We start from the raw sequence: 20,605 nt of genomic DNA, 5'->3' as shown, positions 1-20,605 counted from the left end.
ATAGAAGAGGTTTGGACATGCTGGTGAACACTTCTGGGTTTTGTTTTGGCATTGTGGCAGTTCCCTGCTTTGGGTTGCAGTTTAGTCAAACATGTTTTACCTGGCTGTAGCCCATAGGTGGCATGGCTGAAGAAGTGGTAAACCACAAAATGACCATTTGTAACTCTATTTCTCCTTTCTAAACCAACACATGAAAGAAACAGATGATGTCTTGACCTGGTCTCTTACCCAGGTGTTTTTTCCAGATTTCACAATCAGTCCTGCTCAGGTTTTGTGTTGGGCTTAGAAGATTTCAGTTTACGATTCCAGAGTTTAGGTTACCTTTCCAGTTATCTTCAGGAAAACAGCAGCAGCAAGTTCCCTTAGCTTTCCTCAAGGGAAAAACGCATTTTTTATTGTTTATTTGGTATCCTCCTATCCAGTCTGTCCGTCTTGTGCCAAAACCAAAAGAGGGCTCTAACAGTGGCATGTGAGCAGCACAAGAGGGGAAGATTTGTACCTCTGCAGGAAGCCCTGTGGTAGCCATTCTGCTACACCAGCATAACCTTTAAAAGTACATGCTGCACATGGCACACTGAACAGCTAGGATTTGTTGGATCTTATGTTTTGGTGTAGTTATTGTAGTTTGTTTGCTCTAAATCATGACCCAGTCAGTTTTGCTGCATGTAAAGGGAAGGAGATGCTCCTGTCAGTGCCAGGCAGCACGTTGGGGCTCTTGAAACATGTACATGGGTGCTTGGTCAGACACTGCACACTACAGATACTACAAGTGGGCATTTGAAAAGTGAGCTACTTCCTGATCTGCACCTGGAGCACTTCCTTATGGTGTCCCTGCAGCCATGAATTCCCTGTGTTTTCTTTGATACCTGTTGGACTGCTTCAGGTACTGAGAAGGTACAGTGTGTCCGTAGAAGAATGACTGCAAACCTCTGAACGGGAGCTGCAGCGCCTGCTTCCCGTGCTGTGACCCTTGCAAATGCACAGTCAGTCAATCACATGTCCCCAAGGGTCACTTACAAAGCGAGAGCAGTTGTGAGGTCAGAACTCAGTTGCAAGCTGGTGCAAAACCTGCCATCATCTGCTTTGCTGGTGCAGCAGGTCTGGGTTGCAGGGCAAAATTCTTTCATCAGCAGGATGTTGGATGTTCCCTCTTGCTGCCTTTCAGCTGCTCAGTTTGGGTAGTATGGGATGCATTGATCTCTGCTGCAAGGATTTACCCGTCAGTAAGGGAAGCTTACTTTTGTGGAGTGCTTGTCTTCGGATCTGGAGGAGCTAGAGAGGCTTTTTATTCTTCGTTTGTAGAATTTTTGGCTCAGTTTTTCACAGGAAGGGCCAAAAGGAGAGTTTTCGTGTTAAAACACCCATCCTGAGGTGGCCATCTCCTCTCTGTCTGTCCTGGTTTCAGCAAGGATAGAGTTAATTTCTTCTCAGTAGCCGTTACAAGTGCAGTATTTTGGATTCGTAATGAGAATGGTGTTGATAACACACTGATATTTTGGGGTTCGTGTTTATCCTAAGTTAGGGGCTTTTTTTTCCTTGTCTCAAGCTTCGCCAGTGAGGAGGTGACCAAAAGAAACTGGGAGGGAGCATAGGCAGGGCAGGTGACCCAAACTGACCAAAGGGATATTCTACACAATAGAAGGTCATGCCCAGGATATAAACTGGGGGAGTTACCTGGAAGGGGAGGCCTTTCTGTTTCAAAACAAATCCGAATTACACAATACCACAACATAATCAGCCTGTAGCTGTGTGTCATGAATAATTTTCTGATGGATGCTTTTGGAAAAGAGCAAATTCCAGATTAGATATTGCATTTATTTATTGTCCTAGACTTGATGTTGCATTTATTTCAGATACGTTTCTCACTTTTTAAAACAAATTAATTTATTGGTGTAGCAGGGTCTGATGGACACCTCAGCTGGGGTTGCACCCTGTTGGGTTGGAACTTGTGATAAACCAATAACTGTTGTTAGAAACTGCAGATTTGCTTCTAGTATCATAAGAGATTTTGTCATTGATTTTTCTCCCCTTGCTCCATCACTTTTGGTTCAAAATACTTTCAAATCTTTCATCAAAGAGTCAGCATCTGGATGGCAAAATTGGAGCAAAAGCCATACATGGTGCCTGTCCCAGAAGGAAAAGTGAGAACAAGACCAGGAAGCCAGAATCAGTCTTTGAAAGTTTCTCTCAGAATTTGAAAGATTTCGAGACTCCACTTCTGTTAGTTTAATACAGTTATAAGACAACTTTGACGTTCTTTTTACAGTTTCCCTGGTGGTTTATGCTGGAATAGACATGATTGTCTAGGAATGAAATGCATCCATGGGGGGATTGGCTGTTTCTGCTCAGCTGTTTAAAAAAAAAGGTGGAGATGTTTGTGGTGATGGTTATCACTCTTTTCTTTAACTAAGTGAACAGCTCCTGTTTTTCAGGGATGCTGGAGCTGGATGAGTACACCATGGAAAGGGTGATGGAGGAGTTTGAACAGCGCTGCTACGATAACATGAACCACGCCATCGAGACGGAAGAAGGGCTTGGGATTGAGTATGATGAGGACGTTGTCTGCGACGTCTGTCAGTCTCCAGATGGAGAGGATGGCAATGAAATGGTGTTCTGTGACAAATGCAATATTTGTGTGCACCAGGTACGGTGGCCCGGGCACAGCAGCAGGGTGTAGGGTGGTAACAGAAACTGCTCCAAAAGGGACTCAGGTAGGGTTTATTACAGGTAACTTAACAGAGAACCTACTGAGCCTTGCTAAGGAAGCACTACTATGTGTCACCTTTCTGTGGTAGTTCAGAAGTTTTCGTAAGGTAAAAGAAGAGATACAATTTTAGCCTATCTGTTTCCATGGGTGCTTCTTACTGTGGCAGGTGCCTTCCTATCAGCCTGTCCTTCCTTCCCAGCTTTAACAAGTTTCTCTTGTCATTCGGTGTTTGGAAAAACTTGTCTGGTGAGCAGGAAACACATTTTCTGGCATGTGTTACTTAACTGCTTTTGTACTAAAGATAAAGAATTGGGTGCTTTATCATTAGTACAGTGATATGCAGCTGTAAGTACAAGTGACTATCCTACAAGATATGCAGAGTAAAGTTGATATTTTCGGACCTGTAGTGTGTCTCCGATCACATCAAACCTGAAACTTACGCATGTTAAAGCTGATAGGAATTTGGACAGAGGGCTCCATAAAGACGCAGTCTTCTGACAAATGGGCTCTTAATTAGTTGCTGTCCTGCACTCTTCCCTCCGAGTAAAGATAACTGTGAGAGTTGAGAGGCTGTGTGTAAAGAGCTGAGAAACAACCTGGTGTTTGCTTTGTTCTCTTTGCCTCTGCTGCCCGCGGGGGTGCAGGCGTGTTACGGGATCCTGAAGGTGCCCGAGGGCAGCTGGCTGTGCCGGACCTGCGCGCTGGGCGTCCAGCCCAAGTGCCTCCTGTGCCCCAAGAAGGGCGGCGCCATGAAGCCCACCCGGAGTGGCACCAAGTGGGTGCACGTCAGCTGTGCTCTCTGGATTCCAGAGGTGGGTGCTGGAATGTGATTCTGGGAGAGAGAAAAAAACCCTCTTTAAAGCATTGTTCAACTTAGAAATGAAGGATAAAAGATTCTTGGTTAGATAAAAAGCCTGGCTGGGGATGATGCCTCACCTGTAAAGAAACTGATTCCATTCCCTTTTTCAATCAAAATTGGATCTTGGGAAATGAGGCCTTTGCTGCTGGCAAAGCTCATTTCACAAGGACACCAGATACTGTTTCACTTTGTAAACAGAACATTAAAGGTGAATCAGGAAAATTTGAATGTGAAGGTTTGAATTCCTGTGTGCTCTTGTAGTCAGAGTGTTCATTCTGTATGGTAATCTTAAATTGGTGGGCTTCACCTTGAAACTGGTTTGTTTGTTCACAAAGTGAGAAGCTGATTTTTTTTTTCTAAAAAAGAATTTTAGATCCTTATAAACTGAGGAATTTGGGACACACGAAGTTGCATAAACACGCAAAGAATTTGACTTCTTTGATAAAATTGTTTCTCTTTTCAGTTAACAGTGTCACAGTCACTCCATTTTTTGACCATTTTTCTCTTAGGTGAGCATCGGAAGCCCCGAAAAAATGGAGCCCATCACAAAAGTTTCCCACATTCCCAGCAGTAGGTGGGCACTGGTGTGCAGCCTTTGTAATGAAAAAGTTGGAGCTTCTATACAGGTAATTTAACAATAAAAATATCCACATGTTTTCTTTTGCCAGTTTTTAGTAGACTGCGAAATGTGTTTACTGGTTGTTACAATGGACTTAACTGACCCGATCTGCACCAGAGCATTTCAGACTGGGCAGTGCTGTTGCACATGCATATTTATATTGGGTTATTAGCTGTAAGGCACCTGTAGATCCTGTACAGTGGAAAATCACCCAGAAATGTTAAATAATCCTTTTAAGAAAAATTTTAAAATCTAGAAAGATTGAGAAAACATTACCAAGCCTCAGATTTTTGAAAGAGGAGATACTTTGTTCCTTGAGACAGCAGACAACACTTGATCTCCTTTACTTGAGAACAAATGATGAGGGAGTGTAAGGACAAGTGACCCATTTGGGGCAGTGTTGTTATTGTGTAGAAGAAGACAATAAGACGTAACTGAGCATTGTGGTGATGCTCCTCATCCTTAGAGCACTTCCAGCAGCAAAACAATCCTGAGGATTGAGACAGAGAGGATGATACTACAGTCTCATAAGGAGGTTCAAGTAGAGCTCTTTCTTTTGGGGCTAGCCTGATGTTACAGGATCCATGGTGGCCAGACTAGCATTAAGACACAAAAATTGCTCAAGTCCTACACTACTTTGAAATTAGTTTATATCCATTTCCCTTTTCTCCTGTGCTCCAAGTCATTTGACGAGGCTGCCAGGAAAAGCTGTAAGCCAGCAATGCAGCAGTAGTTCAGTGAAACCTATCACAGTCCACTTCCATGTGAGGAATGTATGAAATAGTAAGTGTTAACTAGAGAAAATAAATCTGTCCACAGCATATAAATTTGCAACCATAATCCCTCCTTGCAGAGCCATCCCCTCCCTCTTGGCTGCTGTTACGTTGCTGAAACTGTTTTGTCCATTCTCCAGACCACCTTCTGATATGTGCACAACAATTAGGAAAAGTGGCAGCTGGAAGTGAGTGTCAGGCTGGTCAGGGAGCAGCTGCAATAAGCTGGGAAAAACAAGACTGTGTATTCTCCCAGGTTCAGCAGATTTCCTCCCAGTGAGACAGGCTTTCCCCTCTTCTCCCAATAAAACATGAGCTGCAGTAAGAGCTAATTATGGCTAAAGTACTTCTCTGTGCTGCTCAGTGTTCCAGTTGGGATGCTCCTGGCCTGTTTTTTAGTAGGAGAGGAAAGGGCAAAAGATGCTTTGGTATTTTTTAATTCCTTTTATATGTTGATTTTATTAAAGACTGCTCATTTAAAACATGTGCAGTTTAAACCCCACTGTACCTTCATAAGCCATCTGGCTGCTGAGTCAACCTGAGCAGGAAAACCCAGAGGAGAGAGAGATTTGGCTTCTTTACAAAGCACTGTATAAACATCCCAGTGCAGTGTGTTGCTCTTTCAAGGCCTGTGGCTTGGGTTAAGCATAGTTTTGTTTCCTAGTTAGGAGCACTAATGCTCATTTCCATTTTAAATGCTGTTCACCAAAGGTGTGAGTGGATAAAAACACAAATGTATGTCTGTTTGTGTATATATACATATATATATTTAAACCTCTCACTTGGTGGCTGGTGGTATCTGTGACAGAATTTTGCAAAAGGAAATTAGGTATAATGGAAATGAAGTGCTAAATCAGCTGAACTACTAGTGGCCATGACGGCTGGGTTCACTGAGAGGGAAGAAAAATGACAACATTTGAATTTCCTGTTCTCCTCCTCTCCCAGGCAAAGTGAAGGCTGTACTCAGTGAAGTAATGGTTGAGAGTGATTTAATATTTGACGTTATAAAATTGGGGTAACGGGAAAAAAACTCCCCTGGGTTGAGGCCTTTTGGATAGCATGGGTCCAGGTGCTGGGAAAGACTTTAATTAAAAGTCTCAGACTGGCCTGGAGCCACCATGATGTTTTTTTTCCCCCCCTCATGCTGGCACAGTCCAAAGGGGAACACTTTACTTCGGATAACGGTGCTATACACAAGTGGCTCTGGTGTCAGTAGGAATGTTCCTTTTGTGGCTTTTTGGGTCTGGAATAGCGTGGTGGGACTGGAGGCAGGGTTAAACACTCCTGTCCCTCTGGGCCACTTGATCCTCGCCTGGTCTGAAAGCACTAAGTCAAAACCCTAATGAGAGAGAGCAAGGACGTACGTGCAGCTTAGAAGCAGAGTGCAGTGACAGGGTTCTTCTTCCAAAGCAGCCCTGACTGCTCGAATAGGTTTAGGCAGTGTGGCTCCTTAACTTTACATTTATTTGATTAATTTCAATTTATTTTCTCCAGTGTTCAGTGAAAAACTGCAGAACAGCCTTTCATGTCACCTGTGCGTTTGACCGCGGCTTGGAGATGAAGACCATCTTGGCAGAGAACGACGAGGTGAAGTTCAAGTCGTACTGTCCCAAGCACAGCTCCACCAAGAAAGCAGATGCTGAGACTTTGAGTGAAAGCCCAGGTCAAGAGAACAGGAATGGGATTCAGGACAGCTCTCTTCCTGCCCACATCGACCCTTTCCACAGCATGGATCAAAACCAGGAGGAGGCCCACAGGGTCAGCCTCCGCAAGCAAAAGCTCCAGCAGCTGGAGGACGAGTTCTACACGTTTGTTGAGTCTTTGGAAGTGGCCAAAGTGCTGCGCCTGCCCGAGGAGCCGGTGGAATTCCTCTACCAGTACTGGAAGCTGAAGAGGAAATCCAACTTCAATAAGCCTTTGATTACCCCAAAGAAGGACGAAGAGGACAATCTGGCTAAACGGGAGCAGGATGTTCTGTTCAGGAGGCTGCAGCTCTTCACACACCTCCGGCAGGACCTGGAGCGGGTAAGCCCTGGCACTGCCGGTGCTGGCCACAGTTGGCCGAGTTCCCAAACTATGCTCACCCCGAGCTGCATCTCAGCTCAGAGCTGTGCTGTCAGGCAAGACCACTAACACTAGATTTCTCCAGAGCACAGCAATTACCCTTTGCACACAGAGGTCAGTCACAGGGCCAGCAGGTCTTGGCGTGTAGCATTCAATTGCCTGCAACTGGACTGTCGTGTTTTCACTTGTGCTTTTTTACTGATTAACTCTGATGGCTGTGGACTGTACTGCAGCCCCCAGCTGAAGCCTTTTCAGCCTTTAAGGGCTTTCCACGCTCCTTCCTTCTGGTGACAAAGATTATGAAACTTACTTTGTTTTGCAGCAGATCTGTGTTTCATTGGTATACCAGAGTAGGATGATGTTTCCCTGGACTATCTGTGTAGGTTTGGGAGGTAAATGATGTTTGATTCATTTAGGTTTTGAGTGTTCCAATAACAGTGCAGTAGGATCAGTTTGGTGTTTTAATGAGTACATCTAATCCTAAATTCCTTTCTTTTTGGGTTAACTAGTAGAATTTAAGAGCTCTTAAGAGCCAGAAAGAGCACTGAAATGAGTCTTTTATGTCCCTACAGCATGTGGCTCATGTAGGTCATGGACGAAAGCTGGCCCAGGAGGTCCTACCTCAGTAACCTGTAGGTGAACCAGGGCCTTTCTTCCATAACAACTGTCTAATCTTTAAATCTGGACAGCAGGTGCTCATGGATATACTGCATCCTTCATAAAGGATCCTGATGCCTAATCACTCTTATAATGAATTGCTGCAATTTTTGGTTTTTGTTTCTTTCCTAGTTTCAGCTCCAGCCTGTGGCCCTTCTCTAGCTGTTCAGGTGGCCCAGATCCTAGCTGTTACTTGGGATCTTTTGTTCCTGCTCCAAGTGCTCAAGCTTTCTTGTCATCTTCTCTTTGATCGGCTAAATAATTAGACTTTGTGACTATGTTCTCTGGATCTTAAATTATTCTGTGTGTATCCTTCCATTCCTAAATGTGATGTCAAAACAGGATACGTGATTTTAGTAGTATTTTTAACATTTTACTACTCTGTTCCCACTGATTGTACATTCAAGATAATTTGGATTTAAGAAAAGGGACCTTTGCAAAAACAGACACACTTGCTACATTTCTCCAGATCAGCCCACAAGGTTGTAATTCATAGGGCACCATGCTGTACTGAGAGAGGAGCCTTGGAATCGTCCACCAGTGCTTCTCAGTGATTCCCTCATCTGGGGAGTATTTAATACTGAGTACATTCAAGGATTTCCAGCATTTGTCTAGATTCTGTGTGTCTGTGACTCAGGTGTTTGTAGAAGTTACTTCTGTGCTGTGGCTCTCCAAATCTGATGAATAATCTGTCAGTTAAATAGCCTGTCAATTAAACAGATAATCTGGCAATTAAACAGACTGTTCTCTACGAATTGTGTTCAAGGTGGTTAAACTTAATGCTCTACTAACTTGTTTAAATGGTGTATAGTACTCCAGCTAAATGAATTCAAAGCACAGATAGGGCAACATCCTAGGAATGCAATCCCTGTAAAACCCATCCCCTCGCTGTCTTCCAGGTGCGTAACCTCACTTACATGGTGACGCGGAGAGAAAAAATCAAGAGATCCATTTGCAAAGTTCAAGAACAGATATTTAACAGCTACACAAAGCAGTTGGAACAAGAAAGAGTTTCAGGTATGCCTCAGTGTTCCTTTTCTCATGTTAGACCACAGGCACAAGGTTTGGTTACAGGCTGGGAAGGACAAACAGGACCTCATTTGTTCTCATTTCATTCCTCAGAAAGATGAATACCTTCAAAATTGACCAGATTACCCTTTAACTATTGAGTAACTAATAAACCATATATTAGATGGCATCAGTGAGATCCACTTGCTGGTTGCTTTTTGCCTCCCTCTCTGAGGAGTGTCTCTGTCTTAGTGGACAGAGCAGTGCTAGGACTTGTATTTGCTACACCTGTAATTAGGTGCAGGTACAGGAAAATAAAATCACACCAGCATGATGTTGTGAAACCATGACATATCCCCAGAGATGTGACCTAAAAGTGCAGGACAGGCAGCCAAATACCCATTTCTGATATGGACACATCAGGCATGAGGAGCAGAGTTAAAATAGGTACATTGCAAACTGGTATTTACACAGCTATGGAATTGCTTGACTTGAATTTAGTTTGCTTCTCTTCAGGTGTGCCTTCCTCATTCTCCTCCATGGAAAACACGGTGTTGTTCAACAGCCCTTCGCTGGGCCCCAACGCCCCCAAGATCGAGGATCTGAAGTGGCATTCTGCATTCTTCCGGAAGCAGATGGGCACATCCCTGGCCCGCTCCTTGAAAAAGCCTCACAAGAGAGACAGGGTAAGAGACAGGCCTGGGAATGACAGCAAATCCCTGCTGAGGCAGCCCAGCCCGAGGGAAGGAGGTGCAGCTCCAGGCAGCTTTTTAAATTTTGACAAGACCTTTGCTGAGACACGGATTGTATCGGCACAGCAGAAAAATGGCATCGTTATACCAGACCACAGGAAAAGGAGAGACAATCGCCCTCAGTGTGAGGTGGCGAAGGCAGAACTGAAGGAAAAGACTTCTAAACACAACCACAAACCGCTGAGACCCACAGAACTCTCTCAGAGGCAATCGGAAAACAAAAGGGCTATGAACCACTCCAGTGGTAGGTCAGCGCCTGGCACTCGGAGGGATATAGTGCCTAAATGCAACGGGGGTCTCGTCAAAGTAAACTCTAATCAGACAGTAGTTAAAGTGCCTACCACACCCACGAGCCCAGGGAAAAACTGGGGCGGATTCCGAATTCCAAAGAAGGGGGAGAGGCAGCAGCAGGGAGAGAGCCTGGAGGAGGCCTGCCGCCAGAACTCCGGCTACCCCTACCTGGGCGTGGGCAGGGCTCCAGCGAAGGAGCGGACGAAAAGCAAGTTAAAGCCTGACAGCGAGAACGATGGGTACGTCCCCGATGCCGAAATGAGTGACTCGGAGCCTGAAGTGGCTGAAAAGAAGTGCAGGCAGCAGAGGCTCAGTCCGAACAGCACCATCGGCAGGAGGACGGACATTATTCGGAGAAGCATCCTGGCGACCTGACTGGACACAGGGACAGGGTCAGCAGAGTCACTGCCTACAAGCCAACTCCACCTTACCCATCGGTGTGAGAGAGGAGCATTCTTAGAGCTACAGACTGACAAATTGAAAACCCATTTTTTCTGAGTTGTATAAATATGTTTACATGCACTTAAAGCAGTTTTAAGCTCTTTGGTTTTGTTTTGGTTTTTTTTTTTTCTGCCCCATCCAAATGCCCTCACCCTCCCCCTTTCTGTGAGAAGTTTGAATCTCCCATATTTGCAGCTTTCCTGAGTAAGCAGAGAAGTGACATCAGTACTAAAACAGGAGTTGGGATGCACACAACTCACAAAAATCTTTTTAAAAGGGGCTAGGGTGGGTAGGAGGAATTAGGCTGCATCCATCCCTTCTAGCTAAAAGGCACTGAAAATTTTACTCCCTTCCCCTGACTTCTGGAAAAGCACAAGCTTTTAATTTAACTCGTGTGTATTGAATGGAAGATGGTTGTGAGACCATACTGCACTGCACTGGTAAATCCCATTACAGATGCTCCCTGTCCCTGGGCAGGGGCAGCTCTTTCTCCTCTCTTTGCGAAATGTGTTCTGTTGTGTTCAGTTTGAGCACAGGTGGCAGCTCAAACCCCTCCGGATGCTCCAGAGTTTACATGTAAATGACGACCAGGCATAGCCATGACGTTGTACTGGAGAAGGAGGAAAGGACAGGGCAGGGCTTGAATGATTGGGACTGACACAAAGGATGCTCCCATATGGCTCAGTTCTGAGCAAGGGGCAGGTCTGGGGCTTCCAGCACCCCATGGAATAACCTGTCACCCTTAGTCGGGCACTTGCCTTCGGGAGTGTGATGACAATTCCAGACAGAAGTTTTCTAAGGCACTAGGCAGTAGGATTTCCCAAAGGCCACCACAGATGCACTAATGATATGTACTGGGAGAGTCAGGCTTAGGACACTAAAAGGTTGCTTTAAATGGACATGAATATATATTTTTAAATAGGATAAAAAGCAAAGGCAATACATTGTGATTAGCTCTTTACAGTCAAACAAAGAAAAACTATTTCATTCTATTATGGACTAGATTTGATGGAAGAGGGAACTCGTATTCTGATTGTGTACTTTTTTAATAATTGCAAGTGGCAATAATTAGTAAGCAGTGAGCAATAATTATTAACAGGTTGTGAGGATACTGTTTTGTACCAAGTAGAGTGCACACAGCGCAGTGGAGCCTTAGGAGCCTATAAATTTTGGAATTCTTCATAGAGGTAGGTCGGGTATGTACTGGTGAAAAAGCTTTAGCAGCAATGTGTTAACAGAGAGACAGGCATAAAGAACCTCCTTCTCCTCCCTTTTGCTACTCCCAGCCTGCTGTTATGGCATCCACTCACTTTGGAATGTCTGACCCTTGCCTCCTGAGGAGGGAACACTGACAACACAGAATTCCTCTGCCATAGGACTGAGTCTTCCAGAGGATTCAATCAGAAAATAAAAAAGGCTTAACACCCTATCTTGCTATGCAAGTTAACATTATCAATTATGTATTTCACCAGAATGCATCCCTATTGTTTTAAAACTCAAAAGTCTTAACCTTTTGAGGAAGGGGAATTTTATGTAAGATAGTACACTTTCAAAATCCCTCTGCTGGTCCCAAGAAGTCAGAGTAATTACATGACTTATAGAGGTAAAAGTCAGGCAGGGCACTGGTGACTGAGGTTACAGAGTCACTCTTGGGATGTGTTCAAAGTATAAACAGCAGACAGACAAAAGGTGAAAGCCGGTAAGTTCTACTCAACATCCAGCAGCCTTCCTCAAGCAGGCACTGATATTTGCAGAAAGAAAGAAGCTCATGACCACACAGGAATTGCCAAGCCATAGATGGAATACCCTAAATCTGGATTCTGAGTAAACCTTTAACCTCACACCCCTTGGAGAGAGGTACCTTGTTAATTTGCACTATTATGAACACTAATGTTGTGCAGAGTGAATGCCTTAGCTGCTTTGTCCCCTGGCACTGAGGGTAAAAAGCTTTGTGAGGTTTCCAGTCGAGCTGAACCCAAACCAAAAAGGCTGCGGTACGACCGGCTCTGTAGGTTAGTTTTGTCCCCGTGCTTAGCGCTCAGCAGGAGGTGTTGTAGGTACTGCAGTGACAACCCCACCCCTGTGTTTTACTGGGATTTGCTGGATTTCTGTTTCTAAGCGTTACCTTTCCTTGTGCTGACTGACCAAGAGATCTTTGATATGATCGGTGTGTTCTGTCGACTGTAGGCTAGTTGAACGTCTGTAGAGTTGCCCGGAATGCCATTTGTTAGGTTATAAGCTCACACAGATCTAAATGAAGGGTTCATGTTGTGTGCAAATCTTAATTTCAGACATTTGAGACAATTGTGATGACATTTGTAAAACTTGTACAGATTTTTCACTATGTGCCTAGCTTTGGTGTCCATTCAGCTGAAATTAATTAAAAAAAAAAGGTGCATGAAGAGAAACAGAAATAAAAAGTATATGTAGAGATGACTATTTTATATTACATGGCCCAACCTGTATTTATTTTCTCCCTTTTTTGAAGTATTTCTAAAGACCTAGTTGAAACAGCTGTATTTTTTTGTTAAAATATTCCGTAGAATTGTGCCTTTTGTCTGTATGTGAATAAATGCTGTACATTTTTGCAGTATCCTTGCCAGCAGTGGTTTAGACCTCCCCGTCTTTGTGTTTGGGTTCTTACACTTCACTGCAATGATCTGAGCAGCTTTCATGGTTAAAACAAGCACTTGATTTGGCTTAGTACAGGTATCACAATGCACACTGCAGCTGCAAGATTTTGTAAATTTGTAAGGTTTTTTTAGGACTGCTTGTTACTGACAGCTGTGCCCATCCCATCAGCAGAACACTGTGTGGTTTGTCCCTTGGGACCCTCAAAGAGATGTTGCTTACCTCAAAACATTTGCATCTGTAGATAGAGGATGTCCTTGCGAAGTCCATAATCTCCATACGTGTTCTGCTGGAAAAGGAACATGAGGTTTGAACCCGTGGCTCTTCGGGATAATTAGGCTGAAAGTTCATTCACTCTCTGAACTGGCTGGGGTCAAGCATTACTGGGAGAAGATTTGCTTCTATGGCAGGATTTCTGGGAGATGAGGATTCCTCTGAACTCCAGATGTAGAAATACAGAATGGAGTTGGTGCAGAGCAGGAAAAGGCAAGGCTGTGAAAGCACATGCTGAGCACTCCATCTTGAAAAAAACAGATCTCCCCATCTGGGAGCGACATGGGAGCAGAGCAGCCTCCTCTAGCCACCTCAGGGAAATGAAAGGAGGTGATAGGTGTATGATGAGTTCCATGTGACCACATTCCTGTTCATGGTTGCATTGACAGACAGGAAGGAAACCTTTTCCTTTCCTTGGTCATCTGCTGGAATTGCTCTCCTGCCCCTTTCCTTCACCATGAGGTGCTTGTGTCATCCCTGCAGTTCCTGTTCTGGCAAACAGCCACCACACAGGAGCTGCACCCCAAGGTGAAATGAATATACCCATAATTAACAGGGAAGCATGCAGGAGCCCTTCTGTCCCTTCAGGAACAAATACACAAATACTTGGAACTGCCTGCCCCTTCCAGCCAGGTTTCACTTCACAGCCAGAGCCTGCCTTTGAGGAGTGAAGGGGATTAATAGCTCACACAAAATCTTCCAGGTGGCCTGTCATCATCGCAGCTGCGTATTATGCAAATCAAAACAAGGTGTCTGGTACTTGCCTGCCTCTGTGTCACACACACTGCTGATTGATGAAAATCTCACCCAAACAGACTGCTTGAAGCTTCTGAAAAATATATCCATGTTGTTTTGGAGAATCTTCAACATCTTTTACCAAAATTGAGATTTAGAGATTGCACAGATAGATACAGGCATCTATCAAAAAGAAAAAGCAACCACTGTAGGAACTAGTGGCTTTCCCTACAGCAAGCAGAAATTGTTCCTGAGGGTGCATCCATCTTGCAGGCTCTACCTGAACAACCAAGATTTCAGGAGGCAAAGTCTTGCTTCCATGAGGGGATCAGCCCAGCTCTGTCCTCTAAACTGCAAATACGGTGAAGCTCCACTGCCATGGACACGCAGGTTTATTAATCCAAATAAGACATTTCCATCAAGCATTGGGCAAGCACTACCCATCAGCTGAATGACAGGTTAGAAACCAGAATTACACTCTTCACATTTAAGAGGAAGGACAAGCAATTTTGTCACTTCAGGCCAAGATGTGAGCACTTCAAAATCAGTTAAAACACCTATCAAATGCTTGGAATATATGCTAAAAGAGAAAATGCAGTTTGGCTCTAATTTTAGAATGATAGGTGTGACATGTCTCAAATATCAAAGAAAAAAAAAGTACATGACGATTCCCACATCCTGGCATCTGTAGAATTCAATCCCACTATTTCAAAAGGCATAAGAGCTGGATGACTTCACCTTTGTGCAAATTAAAGTAAGAGAATAGAAGTTCCCAGACATGTACAAACCAAGGGTGCAGATCAACAGAAAAGCAAGGAATTGTAAAATCACAGTAAAATAAATAGTAATTAGGAAGAAAAAGCACAGCTGCAGGAAGATTACAGCGTTTAGAAATGAGCTGAGTAGCCATAGCAGCATTTTCATTATTACCTGTTACTCTTAGGGGCACCAGACCAAACTGAACTGAATTCTTTAAACTGGAAGGCAATGGAGGTTTCTTGCAGCTCAAACATCGCCCATCAAAACAGCAACTCTTTGACATTCATGATGTAATGAGTCTAATTATAATTCATAAAGGATCTTCAAGTGGTTCCCAAGTTACCTGCACTATGAAGAAGAATTAAGGTGCATGTGAGCAAAGCCGAGATGAATTTCAGTACCTACTGAAGTGTTACCTACTCCCTGTACACAATCCTGTCACAGTTGGAGCTGGTGGATTTTAGACCAAAAAACCCCTGCATGTGCCACAGCACTGAGTCAGATTTTTTCATCTGCTACATTAAAGGACTTTAAGGACAACATTTTGCAGTCTTCTTCCACTCTTTATTGTGCATACAGAGACAGGATCTTCATCCACTCTCTTTCTTACTGGAATAAACCAGAATTTAAGTTTTACAAGCCTTGCTGTGCATTTGACTGTAGTGCTCCAATATGAAGTTTCTCCAGCAATCCTCTTGAATCCCAACATGGTGAATGATAAAAACACGTGTTTAAATATTTTCCAGATCCTTCAGGGAAACAGCTTTTTTATTCTGTGTAGTTATCAGGCTGAGCTGTAATGAAACACAAGCAGATGATAGCTTCTTAATAATTCTTTGTAGGATCAAAGTAACAGCAGAACTTCCATACTGAATGTGTCATGAAGGAGAGGGAACATGCACAGGCAGTGTGAATTTACAATGTACTCTGTACATGACTACTGCTCTTGTCTTATTTCAGATCCCAGAGAATACAAGATGATAGGTACCAGGAACACACTTTAAAAGACACCTACAGAATAGATGTTTTAAACTTGAGCAAACATTATCCTGCATTTTTTGTGTTTCGTACTGAATTGCTATTATTTCAGAATAAGCTAAGATTTACAGTCATTGAAGTGACCAAAATAAAAGTGTAATTTTCCAGGCTCCCTACTAGTCCAGCTCTAGCCTATATTTGATATAATTCTACAATGAAGGTGGATAATGTAGTGAGAATACGCAAGTCAGAAAGCAGCCCTGTGCCTACAGATTAAGAATAGAGAGAATCATCATTCTGCATCTGATCAAATACACACGTGAATGTTCAGCCTTCTGAGGCCTAGAAGAGAATAAATACCCAGATTCGTAAGAGTGGACATTCTTGCACTGCTTTTGAAGATCTTTTTCTCCAACTTTTAGCAGGGACAGTACCAGTATGTCTTTTTTTTGGGGTGGAGAAAAAAAAAAAGGGGCTTGGCACAGCAGCTCTGAAGTCACTACAGAGCAGCCAGGCCTATGCAGTAACCTCTGCCACGAGGGCAAGGCAGTTCTGAAGTCCAGCAATAAGATCTGGGCAGCATTTGGGCTGCACAACATCAAATCTCTTTGTTATCTTTAAGAGAGAGCCTGGTGAGGTACAGCTAATTACCTGTGTTTTCAGGAATAGCAAGACCTCTTCCTCTATGGGCACTGAGGCCATGAGTTTATTCCCTTGAAACGTGACATGAGTATGTTTGGGTTTTTAAGGGGAGACAGCATCTCAGAAGCATTAGAGCTAAACAGATCCATATAACAAACAGGAGGTTAAAAAAAATAAAATTCCTCTTTCAGAGCAAATCTTCACCAGCTGAATAGACTTTGTCATGACAGAGAGCATTTAGAGCCAGGAACCACAGCTTATGTTAGGACAGCTTGGCAGCTATGCCCATTTATTCACTGCTGTTGGGAAAAAAATGCTATTTGTCCTAACTGAGCACTTTAGGTCAGCCAAACATTTCCTCTCTGCAGCTCACATGGGGTCACCCACATTAACAAGCTGTAATTTGCAAATGGTTTTCCTAAATCAATGTAAAAAAAAAGCAGGAGGCAGAAAGACCATCTTTACTTAATAGGAGGCCAACTTGAGTAATGAACTTCCTTGGCAAAAAAATGAACTCAGTGTATAAACTCCCATGGGATTTGCTTCAAGTTGTACAGCTTAAACAGTATGGAAAATTAAATACTGAGAGGGATACACTATCTCTCCTTTACCTCTCCAATGGTATGGAAGGAAACAAGCATTTCCTACTCTGTCTGCACAATTTTTATTGTTGCAGGAGTTGCTGCAGCTGTTACACACAGCCGACGGGAACTGCAGTGGGTGCTCTCCAACAGACCTGCTCCATGCAAACAGCAGCTGCAGTTATTTCAGGGGTTTTTTGTCTTTGCTAACTTGCCATTTCTAAAGCTGGAAATGCCTCTGCACCTTCATTCACACATTTTGAACTGTGCAGGTTTAATTAGTATCAAACTGGTTTTCACAAACAAACCTACACTGTCACATAAGCATCCTGTCAGAAGGTGACATGTCCAAAATCCAAGCTTGCTAAAATTGTGTTGGTAAAAATGCTCATAAATGATCACCTCTGCCTCAGGAATGATGGAGAGTGAGTACTTTTACATATTCCACGTGCTTGGATAACATGTTTTTTGTGAGCTGGGTACCTGTTGGGATGCTGTGGCTGCTCTCTGTTCTGCCTGGCTCAGTCGCCTCTGAAGCCTGTCAATGTATTCCCGATATTCCATGATCAATGTCTCATCCTGTGGAAACAGAATCGCTCATCACCAATGCCAAATTCTTTTTACTGAATTCGCACATTCTTTAGCAAAAAAAAAGCTTAACACAAGAGGAACGTCAGAAGTGGAACTGTTTTCCCCTTACAGTAAAAGCCTGAGGACAAACTCCTGACACATCATAGAGAATTTCCAGCTCAAATGTGACATCATATGACTTTTCCAATCAATCAATCTGCAGGGGAAGTTTTACTCATTTCACCATCTTGAAGCAAGATGCATAAAAGCTGACATTTTAATTCAGGTTATTTAATCCACACAACCTTACAATGTAAATGTTTTAGCTACACTCAGAAGAAAGAGGAATATATTAGATAGTACAAATGGGATGATAAAACTGCTACAGATCTCCTCTGTTCCCTTCAAAGGGTCTGTAAAAAGCCTTTCTTAACCAGCCTTTACTCACAGTGATGCTTTAAGAGGCCCCATAGAAACAGAGACTAGGCAGGATTAAGGGAATAAAGGTAGGTATTTACTTGAAAGGCCTTCGAAGTCCACCCTGGGGAGCCAAAGGCTATTGCCAAGATGGACCCCAAGATGGACAACAGGTCATGAGTTCTCCACACTTTTATAAGTTTGGTTCATTTGCATATCAGGGTTAATTCTCCAGTTAAAGCTTCAGTTAATGATGTAGTTTCCCCCAAGCTTGCCCCTCCCTTTAGAGGCTTTTGGTTTATATTTTTGGGCCTAGGACGGTGTGAATGTCCTTGGAGAGCAGGCCTGGAGAGGCTTTGTTATGGCTGCCTGGCATGAGAGAGCAGAAGTTAACAGGCTACAAGAAACTTTTGAGTTACAATCTAGGCAGTACAGGATTTGAAAAATATGAAAGTTAAAACCTAAGGCATCAACAGAAATCTGTTCTCACATCAGCCCCATTCTTCTCCACTAAATAATGCAGCACTACAGAAAAACAAGACAGAAGGACTTATCCTGGCTAGAACTGGATGTTATCCCACATTTATAAGGCTGACAGGAAAGCCCTTTTCTAAAGTGGCCATTAATTATGGAACAATGCACATTCCAAAACAACTCTGCCCTTAATCTTTAATGGATGATGCTTTTAGCCATATGCAGAGATGGACACAGAATGTAAATTGTGCATACACACAGCATGTACTACTGTGTACCACAGTACACACTTGGTGCCTCTGTATACGCCACATTATCCCAGTGCCTGTTCCTATTTAGAGGCTTGCATGGATTCACAGGCAGAAGTAAGTTCAGAAACATCTCCTGAATTTGTCCAGAATTGCTAGATTAGTCACCTAGAAAGATGATTTCTCCTTTCACTTTTGTAATTTGATGGTAAAGTTCATTTGTGTTCCTACCATTGGAACATGTCAGTCAGCAAGAAACAGTGAGGCTTCCCAATTATTACTGACTATTCCCATCAAAAATCCTTAATTTTCTCTAAACCAGCAATATAACTCACCTATACAGGTTTCTGATAACATCTTAGTGTACGCACATCAGGTTGTAACTGAAAGTAGCTGTCACATCAGTCATTATCTTACCTCAGTTACCTTCTCATTTGCTAGTTCCAGCTGGGAAATGAGCTCCTGGCTACGGAGTTTTTGTTGACGCAGCTCACTTCTGGGAATCAGAAGAAAAGATGCTGATTAGCAAACAGTAGTACTTCAGTTATTGGAACGTAATTTCATAGATAGTTCAGTGAATTGTGGAGGCTTATGGTGGGTTTTAATTACAGGGTTATTCTTAAAACACCGATTTCAAAAAGCACTACACAGCACTTCTTCATGCTGTGCATTCAGAACTGTAATGGCAAAGGAACAAGATGTATTTGTTGGAATCAGCAAGACTTTGTCAAGAACACTTGACATTTTGCAGGCTTTTCTTCCTGTTTATTGAATCTTATTTTGGAAGCATGCTATCTAGTATGCAATAAATATAAGCTGCATTTTGCACAGTAAGTTCAATATTGAGATTAACATCCTAATTAGTGTTCCATAACCAGACCTCAACGTGGGCGTTTTTAAAGGTGCTTTGAAGTACCTAAAAATAAATCATTCTGTACTGTGAGACAGACAACAATGTGACACTTCACGAGGAAAAGGAAAATACCCCCTACTTCAAAGTGGTCTTTTTACTTTGATACTGAATGAGTTTTAGTGATCTTCAATTTACACAGTATTGAAGACAAAAAACAGTTGGGTTATGACAGACATCTCTGAGCTGGCGCTTAAAGGAAGCTGTTCTTGTCTCCTGTCATCTCAAGAAGAGGGATGACTAAAGACACAACTCCAGTAATTTTAGCCAGGGAAGGATGCAAATCTAAGTGAGCTGCTCTAACCTCTGAGCAGTCTCTACTCCACCACCTCACCTTAAATGCTCTACCTACTGCTGAAACTGCATGTGCTGCAAGGGAAGCCAAAGCTTTTATTTTTTTTCAGAGAATGGAGGTAATGTAGGAGATACTCCAGCCTCATTACATCTTAATGTAATGCTCTTTTAATGATGACACTTAGTTCTCAACAATAATTTACTTTTATAAACTTTGAAGCTTAGTATTTAATAAAAGTTTGAAAACTGATCTATGGCACTTGAAATACAAGGTTGCAATGCATCTGTAACATCAGGTCACCCCTATAGCTGGTGAGGAGTTTCCACTCACCTGTTCTCAACCTGCCTTTCACTGGTCCCAGGTAGGTGTCACAAAAACAGTTCAACAACTTTAAACGTTCATAAAAATGAAAGTACATAGGCAGCATTTCAGTGATGTTAACAGTTAAAATTACATACAGATTACACCTGTTACCACATATGAACACTTTTATATAAAGTAAGAATTAAAGATGGATTAAGATTGCAGGATCAAGACAATATGTTAGTATGTAGCACTATTTTTGTAATTTGTCCTCTGTAATTAGTATTAAGCGTCAAATGAGGCAATTTCAATACAGGAGACCAATTTTTAGGTGCCCTAAAAATTCTTAGTTACTGAAAAGAGCCTGTCTCCTGTGCTTGTCCTGAGGTGTGGAATTAGCATGCTTAGCAGCACAGACCATAAACAGAGTTTACGGGCTCATATACAGCTGTAATCAAGAAATTATTTTTATAATGAGATCACACTGAACACATATTTAAAAGGAAACAGTTTAACCTTGTAAGCATAAGGAAATGTGATGGCTGTTGAGCCAGACAGTTGATTCATTCTGCGTGTTAACCCTCCCCCAAACACACCTCATGAGATCTCAATATTAGA

At 42.8% G+C, this 20,605-nt stretch overlaps 2 protein-coding genes across 8 annotated transcripts in view; one reads left to right on the top strand and one right to left on the bottom strand.

The window, feature by feature from the left end:
• The window catches only part of JADE1 (jade family PHD finger 1), a 43,194-nt gene extending 30,430 nt beyond the window's left edge, over positions 1-12,764 (top strand). For all 6 annotated transcript variants that reach the window (XM_048303254.1, XM_048303253.1, XM_048303251.1 and 3 more), the window contains 6 exons: positions 2,433-2,644; positions 3,352-3,519; positions 4,076-4,192; positions 6,453-6,983; positions 8,579-8,696; positions 9,204-12,764. In XM_048303254.1, the coding sequence (XP_048159211.1) occupies positions 2,433-2,644; positions 3,352-3,519; positions 4,076-4,192; positions 6,453-6,983; positions 8,579-8,696; positions 9,204-10,105 (2,048 nt within the window). In that variant the 3' untranslated portion in view covers positions 10,106-12,764. The remainder of the gene's footprint in view (positions 1-2,432; positions 2,645-3,351; positions 3,520-4,075; positions 4,193-6,452; positions 6,984-8,578; positions 8,697-9,203) is intronic.
• Positions 12,765-15,111: 2,347 nt separating this feature from the next.
• The window catches only part of SCLT1 (sodium channel and clathrin linker 1), a 32,292-nt gene continuing 26,798 nt past the window's right edge, over positions 15,112-20,605 (bottom strand). Inside the window, exons 19-21 of one of the 2 annotated variants that reach the window (XM_048303258.1) lie at positions 18,897-18,975; positions 17,254-17,349; positions 15,112-15,363 (exon numbers count right to left, since the gene is read on the bottom strand). In XM_048303258.1, coding sequence (XP_048159215.1) covers positions 15,301-15,363; positions 17,254-17,349; positions 18,897-18,975 — 238 coding nt within the window. In that variant the 3' untranslated portion in view covers positions 15,112-15,300. Of the gene's footprint in view, positions 15,364-17,253; positions 17,350-18,895; positions 18,976-20,605 lie in introns of those variants that run through there. The other variant, XR_007203547.1, reaches the window with a different exon arrangement.

Source organism: Corvus hawaiiensis, chromosome 5 (genome assembly GCF_020740725.1).
Source record: "Corvus hawaiiensis isolate bCorHaw1 chromosome 5, bCorHaw1.pri.cur, whole genome shotgun sequence".
NCBI lineage: Eukaryota > Metazoa > Chordata > Aves > Passeriformes > Corvidae > Corvus > Corvus hawaiiensis.
This window is presented reverse-complemented; position numbering and strand designations above follow the sequence as displayed.